Here is a 17,263-nt window from a genome sequence, read left to right as displayed (position 1 = left end):
CTGTTAATTGGATAGGAACCCCCCCCTCCTGCCCCACGCCCCACCAAGGTCTCTCAGAGGAGGAGACAGAGAGAAGAGAGGTGAGAGTCCAGGCCTTGATGCAGTACCCCAGAATTGGGCTCCACACCTGGTACAGCGCCCCTTTCACCCCTTCCTCACCCCATTCATCCACTTCGCGAGCCTCCACCCTCCCAGAACTGGCTCCCTACCCCCTTGCTTTCCCCTGTCTCTTAACTTCTGTGCAGATTCTCTTGACCTTTGTCTATTACTCTGCCCCCCTCCCATCCCCGGCTCCCTCCCTCTAGCCAGGGGGTTGCAGATGAGCTGTCTCCTCCAACCCCCCCCCCCCACAAGGCGAACCAGAAGCCACCCACTTGTTTGTGAGCACCTGCGTGGGTGGGGGCCCAGGGTAAGGACAGGTGGAGACGTGGAGGCCCGCGCGTGCCTGCCATGGGCCGGGCAGCTGCGTGCGTGGGTGTCTGCAGGGCGCTATGTGTGGCTGTGACCCGTGCGGTGTGGCTCCGGTCTGTGTCTGCCTGTGTGTGCACACGGGCAACTGCTTCAATCAGTCAAGTGTGACTTGGAGCTGGCCGCGTGTGTGCATGAGCGTGTGTGTGTGCGCGCAAGAGCGTGTGTATATGTGTGTGCACGAGCGTGTGTGTGTGTGTGTGTGTGTGTGTGTGTGTGTGTGTGTGTGTGTGTGCGTGCACCAGTGTGTATCACCAGAGGAAGCAGCAGCAAGAGGCAGAAGCATCGATCCGAAGGAGACAGCGCGGGGCGGAGACTTGGGGGGTGCAGACACTCTCCCGCCCTCCCGCGAGCGCGCGCGCACGGCCACACACGCTCCCTCCGCGGGGCCCAGCGGGCAGGACGCGGCTCAGGGCCCAGCGCGCTTCGCAGCCGGGAGCGGCGGAAGGAGAGGGCTCAGCGGCGGCCGGCAGCTCCGGCGCCCGGTCGGGACCGCGCGCACCCCGGCCCGGAGACACCCTGGCTGACACTGGTAGGCGCACGCGCACCCCGTCCCCTCCCCCGCGCTCCCTCCCGCCGCCTCCCGGCCGGACGATGGATCCCTGCAGATCCCAGGGCTGAGAGACCGCGCACAACACAGCGCAGAGCCCAGCGGAGGGAGCGAGGAGCCAGGAGCCAGGAGCCAGGAGCCAGGAGCCAGTGCCGGTGGGCGAGCCGGGCGGCCGCTCCCTGCAGGGCTGTGCGCCGCGAGCCCCGGCTGCCGGCTCCCCCCACCCCCCAGCCATGCGCCCCTGGGCGGCTCGCCTCTGAGCCCGCGTCCGGCCCCTCGCCCAGGACCAGGACCCGCAGTCGCTCGCCGGGGTCCGAAGCCCCCGCCCCAGGTGGGTCTCCGAGCCCCCAGCCCCGGAGCCGCGACTTTCCCTCCCTCCCCTCACGCTCTCCGGGCTGCTGGGTTGGTAGGTGCCCGGAGAGGGGGGCGGGGGCCGAGGCGCTGCAGCGAGAAGCCGGGTTTTTTTTTTTTCCTTGGGAGGGGGGTGCGTCGGGGCGGGGACAGCTCGCTGTCATAGGGAACCGCCCCCCCCCCCAGCTTGCATGCATCCACCTCAGGCTGCCCTCCACCCCCACCTCCCCATACACACACACAGCCTGCGACTGTGAGAACAGGAGCTCCCAGCAGGTGAGGACTCAGGCCCCCTCGGGGGCACCTGCTTCTCGAGGGCGGGTGGGAGGAGGTTCAAGCCCAGGTGCCGCTCCCGCGGGCAAATCCCTGCTCCTGGGGACACCCTTGCCCAGGAGCTCCTGCCCCCCACACCCCAGCTTCAGACCATCTGGGGGAGTTTTGGGCTCTTGAATGAGGTGGACATTCCTGTCCCAGAGTGACCCCACATCTGGAGGGAACTCCTGCACTTGCCTGTGGGGACACGGGGGACTCCCCTCTGGCCCTCCAGTGACTCCATTTGGGGTCTCCCCTGAGCTAGGGAATTTCCTTGGAAGAGGGTTTTTCATTTTATTTTACTTTTGGCCTTAGCTAACCCTCTGAACCTCTGTATTTGGGGGAACCCTGTGCTGAGAATGTGTCTCCCACCTAGCCAGGTCCCAACTCACACCCAGTGGGGAGGGCTTCTGCCCCACAGGAAAGCGTGAACTCATTGGAGAGACCCCCACTGGGAGTATTTTCATCACAGGACAGTGACAGCATTCCCCCCCCCACACCAGGATCCACTGGGCCAGGATGGAACTGAAGACCGAGGAGGAGGAGGTGGGTGGTGTCCAGCCCGTGAGCATCCAGGCCTTCGCCAGCAGCTCCACGCTGCACGGCCTGGCCCACATCTTCTCCTATGAGCGCCTGTCCCTGAAGCGGGCACTCTGGGCCCTGTGCTTCCTGGGTTCACTGGCTGTGCTGCTGTGCGTGTGCACCGAGCGCGTGCAGTACTACTTCCACTACCACCACGTCACTAAGCTGGATGAGGTGGCTGCCTCCCAGCTCACCTTCCCTGCTGTCACGCTGTGCAACCTCAACGAATTCCGCTTCAGCCAAGTCTCCAAGAATGACCTGTACCACGCAGGCGAGCTGCTAGCCCTGCTCAACAACAGGTGGGCAACCCTCGTCCCCGGTGTCCCCTGCACGCCTGTCTCTCTGACCCTCCACAAAGCCCACCCAACCCTAAAGGCCCCCACAGCTGCCACACAAAGCCAAAGAATCAGGGGGCTGCTGAGCATGGGGTTAAGAGCTCCCAGTCTCTGGTCCCAGGTTGAGCTGGGAGACGGCATCTGCTACCTGCCACCATATTGGACCTTCTCCTTGCTTGGGGAGAGGGGACAAGCCCTCTTTATAGGGTGGAACTAGCATAGAAGTCACCGCTGCTACTTGAGCTGTCTGCCCACCCCACTCCCCTGGACCCTTATCTTCTCAGACCCCACAGAGCAGGTGCCCGAACACACCCAGCTCTCCATCTTTGCCTGTGTCCACACCCAGTTCCCAGGGAGGGATGAGCCTCAGGTCAGGTATGGTGCTCTGGAGCCCAAGGGAGCCCGGAACCATGGGCATGCTGACCCAGGCACTGCTCACCTCTGGGCTCCAGGTATGAGATCCCGGACACACAGATGGCAGATGAGAAGCAGCTGGAGATACTGCAAGATAAGGCCAACTTCCGCAGCTTCAAGCCCAAGCCCTTCAACATGCGAGAGTTCTACGACCGTGCTGGACATGACATCAGAGATATGCTGCTGTCCTGCCACTTCAGGGGGGAGGTCTGTAGCGCAGAGGACTTCAAGGTGGTGAGTGATTCCCTTGGTGGGGGTGTGAGTCAGCCTCGCAGAGGAGGAGGAGGAAAGGGAGAAGGAGGAGGAGGCTGGGGGAGGGAGGAGACAGCAGCAGGCAGGGATCTCCTGGAGCTTTCAACTTTCAGAGGAAGGTATGTCCCTGGGGTTCCTTCTATTGAGTATAGAGGTGCATTTGTTCTGTGTGAGGGCACAGCCTCAGCCTTGTTATCATCACAGCACACAGATGTGTGTCTGTTAAGTACAAGCTTGATGTACACACACACACACAAATACACGCACACGCTTACACACATGCCAGCTTGACCATGGCCCCACACATCTGTCCCACAAAAGGTGTCAGAGCCGAGGGTGGTGGTAGGTCAGCTGCAGACTTGTCACTCAAAATGAGGTCCAAGGACCATTACCTGGGAACTTGCAGGAAAGAAATTCAGAACTTTGCTGCCCTATTTCTTGGATCTAGATTGGAACCTGCAAGACTATACTTTTAGGGATCATTTCTGTAGTATGTTACTAGATTGGAACCTGCACTTTAACAAGATCCCCAAGTAGTCTGAGTTGAAGTTTGAAAAGTGATGTGGGGGGAGTCGGGCTGTAGCGCAGCGGGTTAAGCGCAGGTGGCGCGAAGCACAAGGACCGGCATAAGGATCCCGGTTCGAACCCCGGCTCCCCACCTGCAGCGGAGTCGCTTCACAGGTGGTGAAGCAGGTCTGCAGGTGTCTATCTTTCTCTCCCCCTCTCTGTCTTCCCCTCCTCTCTCCATTTCTCTCTGTCCTATCCAACAACGACGACAACAACAATAATAACTACAATAATAAAAAACAACAAGGGCAAGAAAAGGGATTAAATAAATAAAATAAAAAATATTAAAAAAAAAAAGAAAAGTGATGTGGAAGACAGGAAGTAAGGAAAAGCTTGTTTTAAAATAACAGGGCAATTATTTCTCTCTGTGCAGCCCCCCCCCACACACACACACATACACACACCACCACCACCACCACCACCACCACCACCACATGCATTCTGCTTGACATCTGCCTTTGCCAGCAAGAGCCAGGGGCTGAGGAAGCAGAGATGATATGAGGTCCGAAGTTATGGCTGAACTAAGGGGTTCTTTTGCTTTGTTAGAATGGAGGTGCCCCTAGACATTCACATTCCCCCCTCCCCTCACACACCACACACACACACACACACAGAGAGAGAGAGAGAGAGAGAGAGAGAGAGAGAGAAGGTTTAGGAGAAATGGCTGGTATTTCCTGTACCAGGTGATTCTGGACAAGTCCCATGGGTTATGAAAGGTTAAAATCAGGCAGATAATTGGAAAGAAACCAAAGACCCAGAAGCCATGTATGAATAATAACACCGACTGAGAGGTCACGCACATCATCTCTCAACACCCCCCATCTACACCCCCATAACTGCCTCTGTTGCCTCTGTTTTGCAAATACAGTAAGCAAGGCAGAGCGAGCTGCCCTGGTTCTCACGGCTGGTTGGTGACAGATTTAGGATTAGAATTCCTGTTCCATTGAGTCCCAGAGCAGCGTGCTCTTTTAAGTACTACTGCTGACCCCAGAGTCACTGTGTTCACTTGCAGTTCTGGCCTTTGTTCCTTGAAAGCCCTACCTCCTCCAGGACCTCTTTGCTCTCCATGCCTGCCCCCACCTCTACCCCCACCCTGTTCTCCACTTGTAGGTCCCCCTGAACTTCCCAACCCGTCCTCTCCCCAACTTGCTACCTCCTGTCTCCAATATGGGGCTGAACTGCCTTTGTTTGTAGAGAAAGGTTGGTCATTTTTTATTTTTTCTGCTGAGGCTACACTAGTCTTCCCAATCCCTTAAGTCCTGCTTGGCAGATGCACATTTCATGGCCTTTGTGAGTCCTGCCAGACACAGCTCTTCGTTCAGCAAAGCTGATGGGGAGCTCAGCAGGATGCAAGAGCCCCTCCTTCCTTCCTCAGAACTGGGGAACCCTGGACTCCATAGATCCCAAGAGTGAAGAGTTTTCAGGCTCACCAGCCATCTTTCCAAGACACACAGAACTGTAAGTGAAGGTAGAAGTGAAAACTCAGAGCCTCCTCAGTACCCCGCAATATCCAATAGAACCAACACACAAGCAGGAGGAGCTGTTGAGAAAGAGGAAGAGAAAACTCATTTAGATGGTTTGTAGTGTTGGGCTGGGTGTATGTGTGTGTGTGTGGGGGGGGTTGTTGGTTGGTTTAGTCTGGGAGTGAGCTAAGCAAAGTATTAACGGAAGAGAGAGTTAATCCTTAGAAAGTGCTCCACTGAGGCCCCACCTGACCCTTGTGTCCACAAAGATTGGAAGTGGTGATGTGAAGACATGTTTTAGTTCGTGGTCATGGAGACCCTGAAGTGTGATTGGCCCCTGTGGTCTCAGAGGACAGTGCTAAGTACTCAGGTCAAAGTATTATTGGCTCCCAGAGTTCTGGAACAATCCAAGTTCTTCCTTTTGCTGGGAGGGAACATACATGGGCTCTGAGAGCCTTCAGGCCCAACTGTGGTGTTTCTTGGTTCTGTGCTGTCAGGAAAGAAGAGGTTTTGCTGTTTCTTTCTTTCTTTTAATTTTTTAAAGAATTTATTTATTTATTTATTCATGAGAAAGATAGGAGAAGAGAAAGAACCAGCCATCACTCTGGTACATGTGCTGCTGGGGATCGAACTGGGGACTTCGTGGCTGAGAACCCAATGCTTTATCCACTGTGCCACTCCCGGACCATGGTTTTGCTGTTTCTAAACTCATGTCAAAGACATGACCAGAACCTGACTGCATGGCCTTTCTTCCTTTCTTCTCTGGCTGACCACACCAGTGGCCATGCCTACGAGCTCTACCACTTCTTTCTGTCAGGAGTATGTTGTGAGTCTATGACTGGCATTTCCCTCCTGGGAGAGAGGAAGAGCTCTAGAGCCCTCCTCTCCTCCAGCTCCCTGGGCCATGCTGTATGGCCCTCTGTCTACCTGCTAACCTCTGCCTCTCCTGCCTTGCCATTCTCTGCTAGGCCCAAAGGTAGGTGCGTATGCCCAGGCCAGTGGTGTCAGCAGAAAACTTTGTTGAGGCAACCCAGGAAGCAGTGCAGTGGCTAGACCTTTGCATTTAAAAACATGAGGTCCCAAGTATGATTTCCCAGCTTATGGGCTCAGAGCTGAGGCGGGGCGGAGCTTCTGGAGGGCAGAGCTTCTTAGCTGGGGTACACATACTTGCTGAAAGTGTTTGTAGGACATGGTGTGTGGGCACATGGGGAATCTTCTGGTCCCTATCTAGTGATAAGGACCCTGCTTCTGGAAGAGAGTTGTAGGGACATAGGAAGGACAAACTCTGGCCCCTTAAACGCTTCAGTTCTTCTGTGCAAGTCTGCAGTGATAAACACTGCCCTCCCCCCACCCCACTGTGTGCTTCTGAGTCCACCTCACCTTCAGGAGACAGACAGACGGTGTTGAGAACAGCGTTCAGAGTGCTTGACTGGGTCCATGCCCACCCTCCCCACGGGAGAGACCACAAGACTGAGTGTGGAGAAGCCCATCCAATTTGGAAGTCTTTGTGAGTGGGGTGGCAGAGAGGTTGAGGGGAATGTGTACCCCAGCAGCCTGTTTGGGTGGGATTCCCTTGCCTTCTGCTGAGACTTGAGTCCCCTCTCCCCTGGCCACCTCCTCTCCTTCCTGGTGGGGTGCTTGGTTGCCAGGACAACGGGTCTGCTACTCCACTCTGCCACCCCACCTTGAGGGCAGCCAGACTCAGGCAGGCAGGGCAGGGATTCTGTGGAAGGGGGCTGGGGCGCAGCTGCCTGCCGGGGGCTGAGTGAGGGCCGGGGAGGGAGCCCGGGCGCAGCTGGTGCCAGCCTGCAGCTGCACCTTATCTGTCCCTGGCAGTGGGAGCGCCGATGTGGCTGGAATGCTGAGCAGCCGAGAGGAGGGGGCTGGCAGATGGCTGCCCAGCCTGCCCTGAGCTGCCCCCCCTTCTCCAGAGACCCAGAGCCCTGTGTGTGCTGGGGTGCAGAGAGAAGCAGGGAGTCATTTCTGGGCCCTGGGAGAGGAGGAGGAGGAAGGACAGAGGATGGCACTCCTGGGGGGGGGGGATGATCTCTCTCAGGAGGGTATGGAAGGGGAGATGAGGCTAAAAAGAGTTTTTAAGGGGACCACACGAATACCTCCATAACCTAGAAGTGGGGGCAAGAGTCTCTCAGAGAAGAGCTGGAATGGGGGGGAGGGGTCCTGGAACAGGACAGAAATGTTCTAGAGTACCAGGGGGAAAAGATGCTGAGAGAGGGGGCTGGGGAGGAGGTGTGACCTCAGGATTCAGAGAAAAAGAGGTCACACACTGCGTGGAGACAGAAAGGCAGAGAGGGCGTGGTCCTCGCAGCCCCACCCAGAGGCCCAAGAGTGGTTGGGGGCGGGTATCCCCAGAGGGGTGGAGAGGCTGCAGTGGAGCTTGGATGCCCCCCTACTGTCTCACCCTTCCATCTCTGTTGCTTCCCTCCCTCCCGGACCTCCATGTAACTGAGGTGGGAGGGAGGAGACTGGAGCCAGGGCCTCCTGCCAGGATCCAGGGAACCCTGGGCTGGGGTCTCTCCCTTTTCCCTTCTGTCTCTCTTTTACACACACAGGCACAGATTTATTGGGTCTCCTCTCTCACCTCCTCCCCTTGCTGTCCCTCCCTCTCCCCTGCTGTTTCTGCCTGCACCCCTTTCCCAGACTGCCATCAGCTAAGAGGCTACTCAGAGTTAATTGATCTCCTGACTGTTGGCTAAAGTAATAGGGAATTGATGTGAGTAACTAAGTGCCTCTAGGGGCAGCCCCCGGAAGGGGCGGGTGGAGAGGAGACTGTCTGCTGGGCTTGTGCAGCACTGAGAGGCAGCCCTGGGGCCCAGCGGGAGGCCCAGGCAGAAAGAAGACCTGCACAGAGGCTATGCACTCCTGCTGTGGGCGGGGCCTCTTCTGGGCAGGCTTCAGCTCTGTGGGAGGCAAGCTCAACTCTGGGGGTGTGTGGAGATTCTTAGGATCAGGGTTGGGGGAGTCGGGCTGTAGCGCAGCGGGTTAAGCACAAGGACCCGCATAAGGATCCCGGTTCGAACTCCGGCTCCCCACCTGCAGGGGAGTCGCTTCACAGGTGGTGAAGCAGGTCTGCAGGTGTCTATCTTTCTCTCCTCCTCTCTGTCTTCCCCTCCTCTCTCCATTTCTCTCTGTCCTATCCAACAACGACGACAACAATAATAACTACAACAATAGAACAACAAGGGCAACAAAAGGGAATAAATAAATAAAATAAATATTTAAAATATATATATATTTTTAAAAAAGGATCAGGGTTGGGAGCATGTCAGGCTCCGCTTCATTCATTCCTGTGACAGAGCTCTTTCTAAGTGCCAGGCCCTGAGCTGGATGCCAAGGTGCAGTGGTAAACAGACCCTGTTCCCCACCTCAGGGAGCTTAGAGTCCATTGCAGGGCCATGGGAGGCTCAGTGTTGGGGGGCTGGGGTGGTCCAGAATGAAGCCACATACCTTCAGAGCAAGTGAGGATGAGCAGACCCCTGGCAGCCGGTTGGTGAACCCTCCCAGTCCTCCTCCCCCACCCCATCTCCACCTTCCAGCCCACTTCTTTCCGGCAACTTTTCCCTCACCACCTATCTGGGGTTACTGCTCCAAGAACCTGGCCCCTCTGCTTAGAACCTTCCAGAAAGGCTTTCCCAGAGGCAGGGCTAGGACAGAAAGGCCGGCCTGAGAAGGGGTACCACCAAGTGGGGGTGGAGGATGGGGCTGGGCATTGGGATTCCTGGATCCTGTTGGGGGCCTCTTTCCTCCTGGCTCCATTTCTCAGCTTCTAAGCTCAGTGGCCTGAGAGCTAAGGGGGCTGTAGGTAGATTAAGTCATTCCTTGGAGGGCTCAGCCCATCCCTCACTTCTGGGCCCCACCAGCCCATGTGCAGACACTGTGCAGCCCTGACCATCCCGGACACCTGTAGCAGCCGGCGTCCATGTGGAAGCTGTCTAGGCCAGCTGTGCGTCCACTGTGAAAGAAAGCTCCCGCACATCAGAAGCTATAGGGATGGCCTGGCACAGGCTGGGATTTTCTCCAGTTCCTGGGAAGCAAGCCCTCTCCCAGCCCTGCCGTCCTCTCCTATCTGCTCATCTGTATCCCCTGGGTCCCAAGAGATGGGGCTATGGGGCTGAGTGTGGTGTGTCATTGTACGCACGGCACCAGGCCGGAAGCCTCCCAAAGGGAGAGGCAGCTTCCTTGGTCTTGACTTCCTCCCAAGCAAGCACACATGTGTGCATCCTAGTTCACATCTGGAAGAACATGGATGGAGCCTCGGGATTGAGGTGGCCATATGGGGTACATATGACAGCTTCCCTGAGTGTGGCAAAGACACAGAGCACAACCCAGCCACGTTCACCAGCAATTCCCAAACCCTCTTTCCTTTGCTCAGTGAGTCCTCACATTGTTGAGAAGTAGAGAGTGTTAACAGCAACTGAAGTTCAAGGGTGTTTGGTGACTGGGTGACTCACCTGAGGTCACACAGCAAGGGAATGACAGCATGGGGCCTGCCTTCAGATCTTCCAGAGTCCAGTCTGTTTTTGTGACAGTCACTCAGAGCAGGAAGCCCATCCCTGGCTGCCTGTTCCCATCCTAGAGGCAGAGTGCTGAGACAGGAAGGAAAGGAAAGGCACAGAGCAGCCTGGGGGGTGGCACAATGGGTGAAGTTTTGGACTCTCAGAAATGAGGTCCTGAATTCAAACCCCAGTATCACATGAGAGTGATGCTCTGGTTCTCTCTCATTCATTAAAAAAAAATTCTTAAAGAAAGAGTATGAAGGGGGAGTCGGGTGGTAACGCAGCAGGATAAGTGCACGTGGCGCCAAGCACAAGGACCGGCGTAAGGATCCGGTTTGAGCCCCTGGCTCCCCACCTGCAGGGGAGTTGCTTCACAGGCGGTGAAGCAGGTCTGCAGGTGTCTTATCTTTCTTTCCCACTCTCTGTCTTCCCCACCTCTCTCCATTTCTCTCTGTTCTATCCAACAGTAGCAATGACAACAATAATAATGACAACAACAAGGGTAACAAGAAGGGTAATATCAAGGGCAACAAAATGGGAAAAATGGCCTTCAGGAGCAGCAGATTTGTAGTGCAGGCACTGAGTCCCAGCAATAACCCTGGAGGCCCCCCCCAAAAGAATACACACCTTACCATACACAAGGCCTAGATTTAAGCAGCAGTACCACATAGAAGCACCATGGACAGCACTGGGGAAGCTTCATGGATGATGGGCCCGTGCTTTATTTTTTTTTTCAATAACTTTTTAAATATTTATTTATTCCCTTTTGTTGTCCTTGTTTTATTGTTGCAGTTATTGTTGTTGTTATTGATGTCATTGCTGTTGGATAGGACAGAGAGAAATGGAGAGAGGAAGGGAGTCGGGCGGTAGTACAGGTGGAGCAAAGCACAAGGACCAGCGTAAGGATCCCGGTACGAACCCCCAGCTCCCCATTTGCAGGGGAGTCACTTCCCATGCGGTGAAGCAGGTCTGCAGGTGTCTTATCTTTCTCTCCTCCTCTCTGTCTTCCCCTATCTCTCCTTTTCTGTCTGTCCTATCCAACAACGACATCAATAATAACAATAACTACAACAATAAAACAACAAGGGCAACAAAAGGGAATAAATAAATATTTTTAAAAAGAAGAAATGGGGGAGTCGGGCTGTAGTGCAGCGGGCTAAGCGCAGGTGGCGCAAAGCACAAGGACCGGCATAAGGATCCCGGTTCGAACCCCGGCTCCCCACCTGCAGGGGAGTCGCTTCACAGGCGGTGAAGCAGGTCTGCAGGTGTCTATCTTTCTCTCCTCCTCTCTGTCTTCCCCTCCCTCTCTCCGTTTCTCTCTGTCCTATCCAACAACGACAACAACAATAATAACTACAACAATAAAACAACAAGGGCAACAAAAGGGAATCAATAAATAAAATAAATATTAAAAAAAAAAATTAAAAAAAAAAAAAGAAGAAATGGAGAGGGGAGGGGAAGACAGAGAGGGGGAGAGAAAGACAGACACCTGCAGACCTGCTTTACCACCTGCGAAGCGATGCCCCTGAAGGTGGGGAGCCGGGGGCTCAAACCCAGATCCTTATGCCAGTCCCTGTGCTATGTGCCACGTGGGCTTAACCCACAGCACTATCTCCTGACTCCCTGTGCTTTTTTTTTTTTAACATGTTTTTATTATCTTTATTTATTTGATAGAGATAGCCAGTAATCAAAAGGAGAGGGAGAGAGACAGAGAGATACCTACAACCCTGCTTCACCATTCGTGAAGTTTTACCCCTGCAGATGGGGACCAGGGCTCGAACCTGGGTCCTTGCACACTGTAACATATGTGCTTACCAAGTGCACCACCACCAGGCCCTGGGCCCTGCTTTGGTGTCATTTCTCTCTGTCTGGAGGGGGAGAGGGAGAGAGGGGAGGGAGAAAGTCTTAATTTCACATTCCTTCATGGACCAAATTCTGCTTTAAATATATATGATTTGTTTTACTTTTATTTTCATTGTCTGTTTGTGCCTGAGAGAGAGACAGAGTAAGGAGAGATGCCACAGAAGCATCTGCCATTCACACGTCGCCCTCAGTGTTGCTCATGGTGCTTCTTCATAGTGCTCAGATTCGAACCCAGGTTCCTGTGCATGGAAGACATGACCTCTATCAGGTGAACTATTTCCTGGCCCCCGTTTTATTGTTATTTCAAATTTTATTTTACAACTTAAAAAAAAAGATTTATTTACTTGGGGTGGGGATAAATAGCATAATGGTTATGAAAAGAGACTCTCATGCCTGAGACTCCAAAGGTCCAGGTTCAATCCCCCACACCACCATAAGCCAGAGCTGAGCAGTGCTCTGGTAAAATAAATAAATAAATAAAAATAAAATAAAATATTTATTTACTTGTCAATGAAAGAAAAGGAAAAAGGGAACCAGAGCATCACTCTGGCATATGTAATACTGGGGATTGAACTCAGAACCTCATGCTTGAGAGTCCAGTGCTGTATCTACTGTGCCACCTTCTGGGCTACTTTATTGTATAGCTTTTATTGATTTATTATTAGTTTGCAGTACCTCCTATGTGCATAAGACTTGCCCCACCCACCACCCAAATGCCAGAGCTGTCACACTACCAAAATGAGCTTTTCCTCATTCTTTTTATTTATTATTTTTAATTTCTTATTATCTTTATTTATTAGATAGAGGCAACCAGAAATTGAGAGAGAATGGTGTGATAGGGAGAGACAGAGACATGCCTGCTGTCCTGCTTCACCACTTGTGAAGCTTCCTCCTGCAGGTGGGGACCAGGGGCTTGAACCCGGGTCCTTATACACTATAATGTGTGCGCTCAACCAGGTGCGCCACCACCCGGCCCCCTTTCCTCATCCTTTCACTTGCCTCTCCTGTTCTCCTGGTAGTGTCCATATTCTTCACAGTGTCAAGGTTGTTTTTGTTGTGTGCTTTTTCCAACTCGTTTGCTTTGGTTATTTATATTCCCTGTATGAGTGAAAACAGTAATTGTCTTTCACTTCCTGACTTCTTTTGCTTGGTGCGGTCACCTCAGTTCCTTTCATGTTGCTGCAAAGAGCATAATTTCATCTCTTTTTAAGCTAGAGTCATAGTCCATTGAGTTCATATAACACAAATTATTTTTGAAAATAATTTTTAGTATTAATGATTGAGCAGTGTTCGACAGAATTGTAAGACTTCAGGGGTATAATTTCACACCATGTATGTGAACATACCCACTGGCAACGTCCCTGTGCCTCTCCCTCTGACAACTACCACAGCTCTGACAGAGGCTGAGATAGCTTGATTCCTGGGTTTTTTTAAATATTTTTATTATTATTTTTATTTATTTATTAGAGACAGCCAGAAATTAAGTAGGAAGGGGGAGGTAGAGAGACAGGGAGACACCTGGAGCTTTGCTTCACCACTTGCAAAGCTTTCCCCCACAGGTAGGGACTGGGGGCTCAAACCTGAGTCCTTGTGCATTGTAACAAGTGTGTTCAACCAGGTGCACCACCATCCGGCCCCAATTCCTGGTGTTTACAAGTTCTTTTGCTTTACGTGTGCTCCATATGTGGGTAGTTACACCATAACTTCTCTATCTGTCTGTTGATGGGCATCTAGGTTGATGTTTCAGACTGAATTCTCAAAAATGACAAAGATGCCTTCAAAGGCTGTCTTCTTCCTGCCTCCCCCAGCCCTGCCTCATCCCACCAGAGTGCTTCTGCTGAGGCCACTAGTGGCCTCCATCTTGCCAAGTTCAAGGATCATTTTTATCCTTGATCTCTCAGTAGCATCTGAAATGGCTTTGCATTTTAGTTGATGCGTTTTGATCGTAGTATGTTTTTCCATGTATGCTTCTTACAAGGTGATACGTTGCGTGTGACATTGACAGACATTTTTTAAAAGCAGTACCGGGACCTTATATTTTGTGTCCAGGCTGGCTCCTCCCTCCCATTTCATTTCAGAGAGAAAGAGCGAGGGGGTTGGGGGCGGGGGTACTACAGCCCTGCATCATCATTGGTGGTGCTTCTTCCAGCCCCGTGGTGATACTCCCAGCGCCTTCCCCATAGCAAGGCTGGCGCTGTGCTCCAGAGGAGCTCCACAGGCTTTTATGCAGAGCCAGAGCTCCAGCTCAGGGTTTCCTGCATGAGCTTTACTCCTGAGTCACCTCTTTGGCCCCATCTTTCCTTCTTTCTTTCTTTCTTCCTTCCTTCCTATCTTTCTTTCTTTCTTTTTTAATTTCTTTATTGGGGAATTAATGTTTTACATTCAACAGTAAATACAATAGTTTGTACATGCATAATATTCCCCAGTTTCCCATTTAACAATACAACCCCCACTAGGTCCTCTGTCATCCTTCTTGGACCTGTATTCTCCCCACCCACCCACCCCAGAGTCCTTTACTTTGTTGCGATATGCCAATTCCAGTTCAGGTTCTACTTGTGGTTTTTTGTTTTTTTTCTGATCTTGTTTTTCAACTTCTGCCTGAGAGTGAGATCATCCCATACTCATCCTTCCGTTTCTGACTTCACTTAACATGAATTTTTCAATGTCCATCCAAGATCGGCTGAAAACGGTGAAGTCACCATTTTTTACAGCTGAGTAGTATTCCATCGTATATATAGACCACAACTTGTTCAGCCACTCATCTGTTGTTGGACACCTGGGTTGCTTCCAGGTTTTGGCTATTACAAATTGTGCTGCCAAGAACATATGTGTACACAGATCTTTTTGGATGGATGTGTTGGGTTCCTTAGGATATATCCCCAGGAGAATAATTGCAGGATGATAGGGTAGGTCCATTTCTAGCCTTCTGAGAGTTCTCCAGACTGTTCTCCACAGAGGTTGGACCAATTTACATTCCCACCAGCAGTGTAGGAGGGTTCCTTTGACCCCACACCCTCTCCAGCATTTGCTGTTGTTCCCTTCTCTGATGTATGACATTCTCACAGGAGTGAAGTAGTATCTCATTGTTGTCTTTATCTTTTTTCTTTTTTTTAATTAATATTTATTTATTCCCTTTTGTTGTCCTTGTTGTTTTATTGTTGTAGTTATTATTGTGGTTTTTACTGACGTCATCGTTGTTGGATAGGACAGAGAGAAATGGAGAGAGGAGGGGAAGACAGAGGGGGAGAGAAAGATAGACACCTGCAGCCCTGCTTTACCACCTGTGAAGCGACTCCCCTGCAGATGGGGAGCCGGGGGCTCGAACCGGGATCCTTATGCTGGTCCTTGCGCTTTGTACCACTTGCACTTTTCCTTTCTTTTTCTTTTTTCTTTTTTTTTCTTTTTATACCAGACCACTGCTCAGCTCTGGCTTATGGTGGTATGGGGGATTGAACCTGGGGCCTGGGAGCCTTAGGCATGAGAGTTGGTTTGCATAACCATTACACTGTCTTCCCCCACCCCCCTAGTTTCCACAAGAGAAAAAGAGAGTGCACAAGCCACTACTTCACCATCTGTGCAGTCTTCCTATCCAACGTGTCTCCACTGTTCTCCTGCCATGTCAGGATCAAACCCTGGGCCTTGTGGAGGCAGACTAGAGCCCCTCCACTCAGCCACCTCCCACGTCTAATGCTGATGTGTTTTCACATTGGGTGTTTTCACATTGGTGTAAAAGTTAAAACGGGCTGGGTAGTGGCACACCTGGTTGAATGCATGTTACAGTGCACAAGAAACTGAGTTCAAGCCCGCAGTCCCCACCTGCAGGGGAAAAACTTTGCAAGTGGTGAAGCAATGTTGCAGGCATCTCTCTATCTTTCTCCCTCTCTACCTCCTTCTTGGTCTCAATTTCTGGCAGTCTCTATCCAATAATTAAATAAAAATAATTTTAAAAAATTTTAGCAACTGGGTGGTGGCTCACTTGGTTGAGCGTATATTATAATATGCAAGGCCCTGGGTTTGAGCCCCCAGTTCGCACCTGCAGGGGGAAAGCTTCACAAGTGGTAAAACAGGGCCACAGATGTCTCTCAGTCTGCCTTCCTCTCTATCTCTTTTTTTCCCTCTCAATTTCTGGCTGTTTCTATGCAATAGACAAAGATTAAAATTTTTTAATTAGTGGCGCAGCGGTAAAGCTTTGGACTCTCAAGCATGAGGTCCCGAGTTCGATACCCTGGCAACACATGTGCCAGAGTGATGTCTGGCTCTTTCTCTCTCCTCCTATCTTTCTCATAAATAAATAAAATCTTTTAAAAAATTTACTTTAAAATTTTTTTTCATTAAAAATAAAAATGTAAAACATTTACAACACCTCATATAGTTCCTCTAGGCTCTTTCTTTTTTTTTTTTTTAATTTATTTCTTTATTGGGGAATTAATGTTTTACATTCAACATAGGCTCTTTTCTTTCTTTTTTATTTTATTTATTTATTTCCCTTTTGTTGCTCTTGTTGTCTTTTTATTGTTGTTGTAATTATTGTTGTTGTTATTGATGTCATCCTTGTTAGATAGGACAGAGAAAAATGAAGAGAGGAGGGGAAGACAGAGGGGGGAGAGAAAGATAGACACCAGCAGACCTGCTTCACCACTTGTGAAGCGACTCCCCTGCAGGTGGGGAGCCAGGGGCTCGAACCGGGATCCTTATGCCAGTCCTTGTGTTTTGCGCCACATGCACTTAACCCACTGTGCTACTGCCCTAGGCTCTTTCTTAGTGAATGCTATTGGGTGGGGGTAGACAGCATAATGGTTATGTAAAGAGACTCTCATTCTGAGGCTCCAAAGTTCCAGGTTCAGTCCCCCGCACCACCATAAGCCAGAGCTGACCAGTGCTTTGGTGAAAAAGAAAGAAGAATGCTATCCAATAAGAGGTGACCATTATTTTGACATCTGTCCATACAGATAGGTTTCATCTGTTGTCCAAGTTGCTTGAGTATAAATATCCTCACACAGCATATACACACTTTTGTGTCTTTTTTTGTTTCTTTGCTCACAAGTATGTCTGTGAGATTTTTTTTTTTGGCCAAACCAGTTTGTAATTTAAAAATATGGAACGCTTCACGAATTTGCGTGTCATCCTTGCGCAGGGGCCATGCTAATCTTCTCTGTATCGTTCCTATTTTAGTCTATGTGCTGCCGAGGCGAGCACTGTCTGTGAGATTTACCCACACTGCTGTGTGCAGTCGAGTGGTATCTTATGGTAGAAATGCACCCACAATCCATGCTACTCTTGCTAGACATTTTGGGGTTGTTAGTAGTTTTGGGTTATCATATATATATATATATATATTTTAATATTTATTTGTTTATTCCCTTTTGTTGCCCTTGTTGTTTTTATTGTTGTTGTTATTGATGTCATCATTGTTGGATAGGACAGAGAGAAATGGAGAGAGGAGGGGAAGACAGAGAGGGGGAGAGAAAGACAGACACCTGCAGACCTGCTTCACCGCCTGTGAAGCGACTCCCCGGCAGGTGGGGAGCCGGGGGCTGGAACCGGGATCCTTAGCTGGTCCCTGCGCTTTGTGCCACGTGCACTTAACCTGCT

At 51.3% G+C, this 17,263-nt stretch overlaps 1 protein-coding gene, 1 non-coding gene and 1 pseudogene across 2 annotated transcripts in view; 2 read left to right on the top strand and 1 right to left on the bottom strand.

The window, feature by feature from the left end:
* The first annotated feature begins 2,179 nt into the window (after positions 1–2,179).
* ASIC1 (acid sensing ion channel subunit 1) overlaps positions 2,180–17,263 on the top strand; it is a 38,188-nt gene continuing 23,104 nt past the window's right edge. The window contains exons 1-2 of the mRNA XM_007528490.3: positions 2,180–2,562; positions 3,051–3,246. Coding sequence (XP_007528552.1) covers positions 2,201–2,562; positions 3,051–3,246 — 558 coding nt within the window. The 5' untranslated portion in view covers positions 2,180–2,200. The remainder of the gene's footprint in view (positions 2,563–3,050; positions 3,247–17,263) is intronic.
* On the top strand, positions 3,725–3,835 carry LOC132539564 (small nucleolar RNA U3; annotated as a pseudogene).
* On the bottom strand, positions 16,761–16,867 carry LOC132539585 (U6 spliceosomal RNA). Its single transcript, XR_009550926.1, has one exon. It is a non-coding gene; the product is annotated as a U6 spliceosomal RNA (small nuclear RNA).

The sequence above is a fragment of the Erinaceus europaeus genome, chromosome 7, assembly GCF_950295315.1.
Source record: "Erinaceus europaeus chromosome 7, mEriEur2.1, whole genome shotgun sequence".
Taxonomy (NCBI): Eukaryota; Metazoa; Chordata; class Mammalia; order Eulipotyphla; family Erinaceidae; genus Erinaceus; species Erinaceus europaeus.
This window is presented reverse-complemented; position numbering and strand designations above follow the sequence as displayed.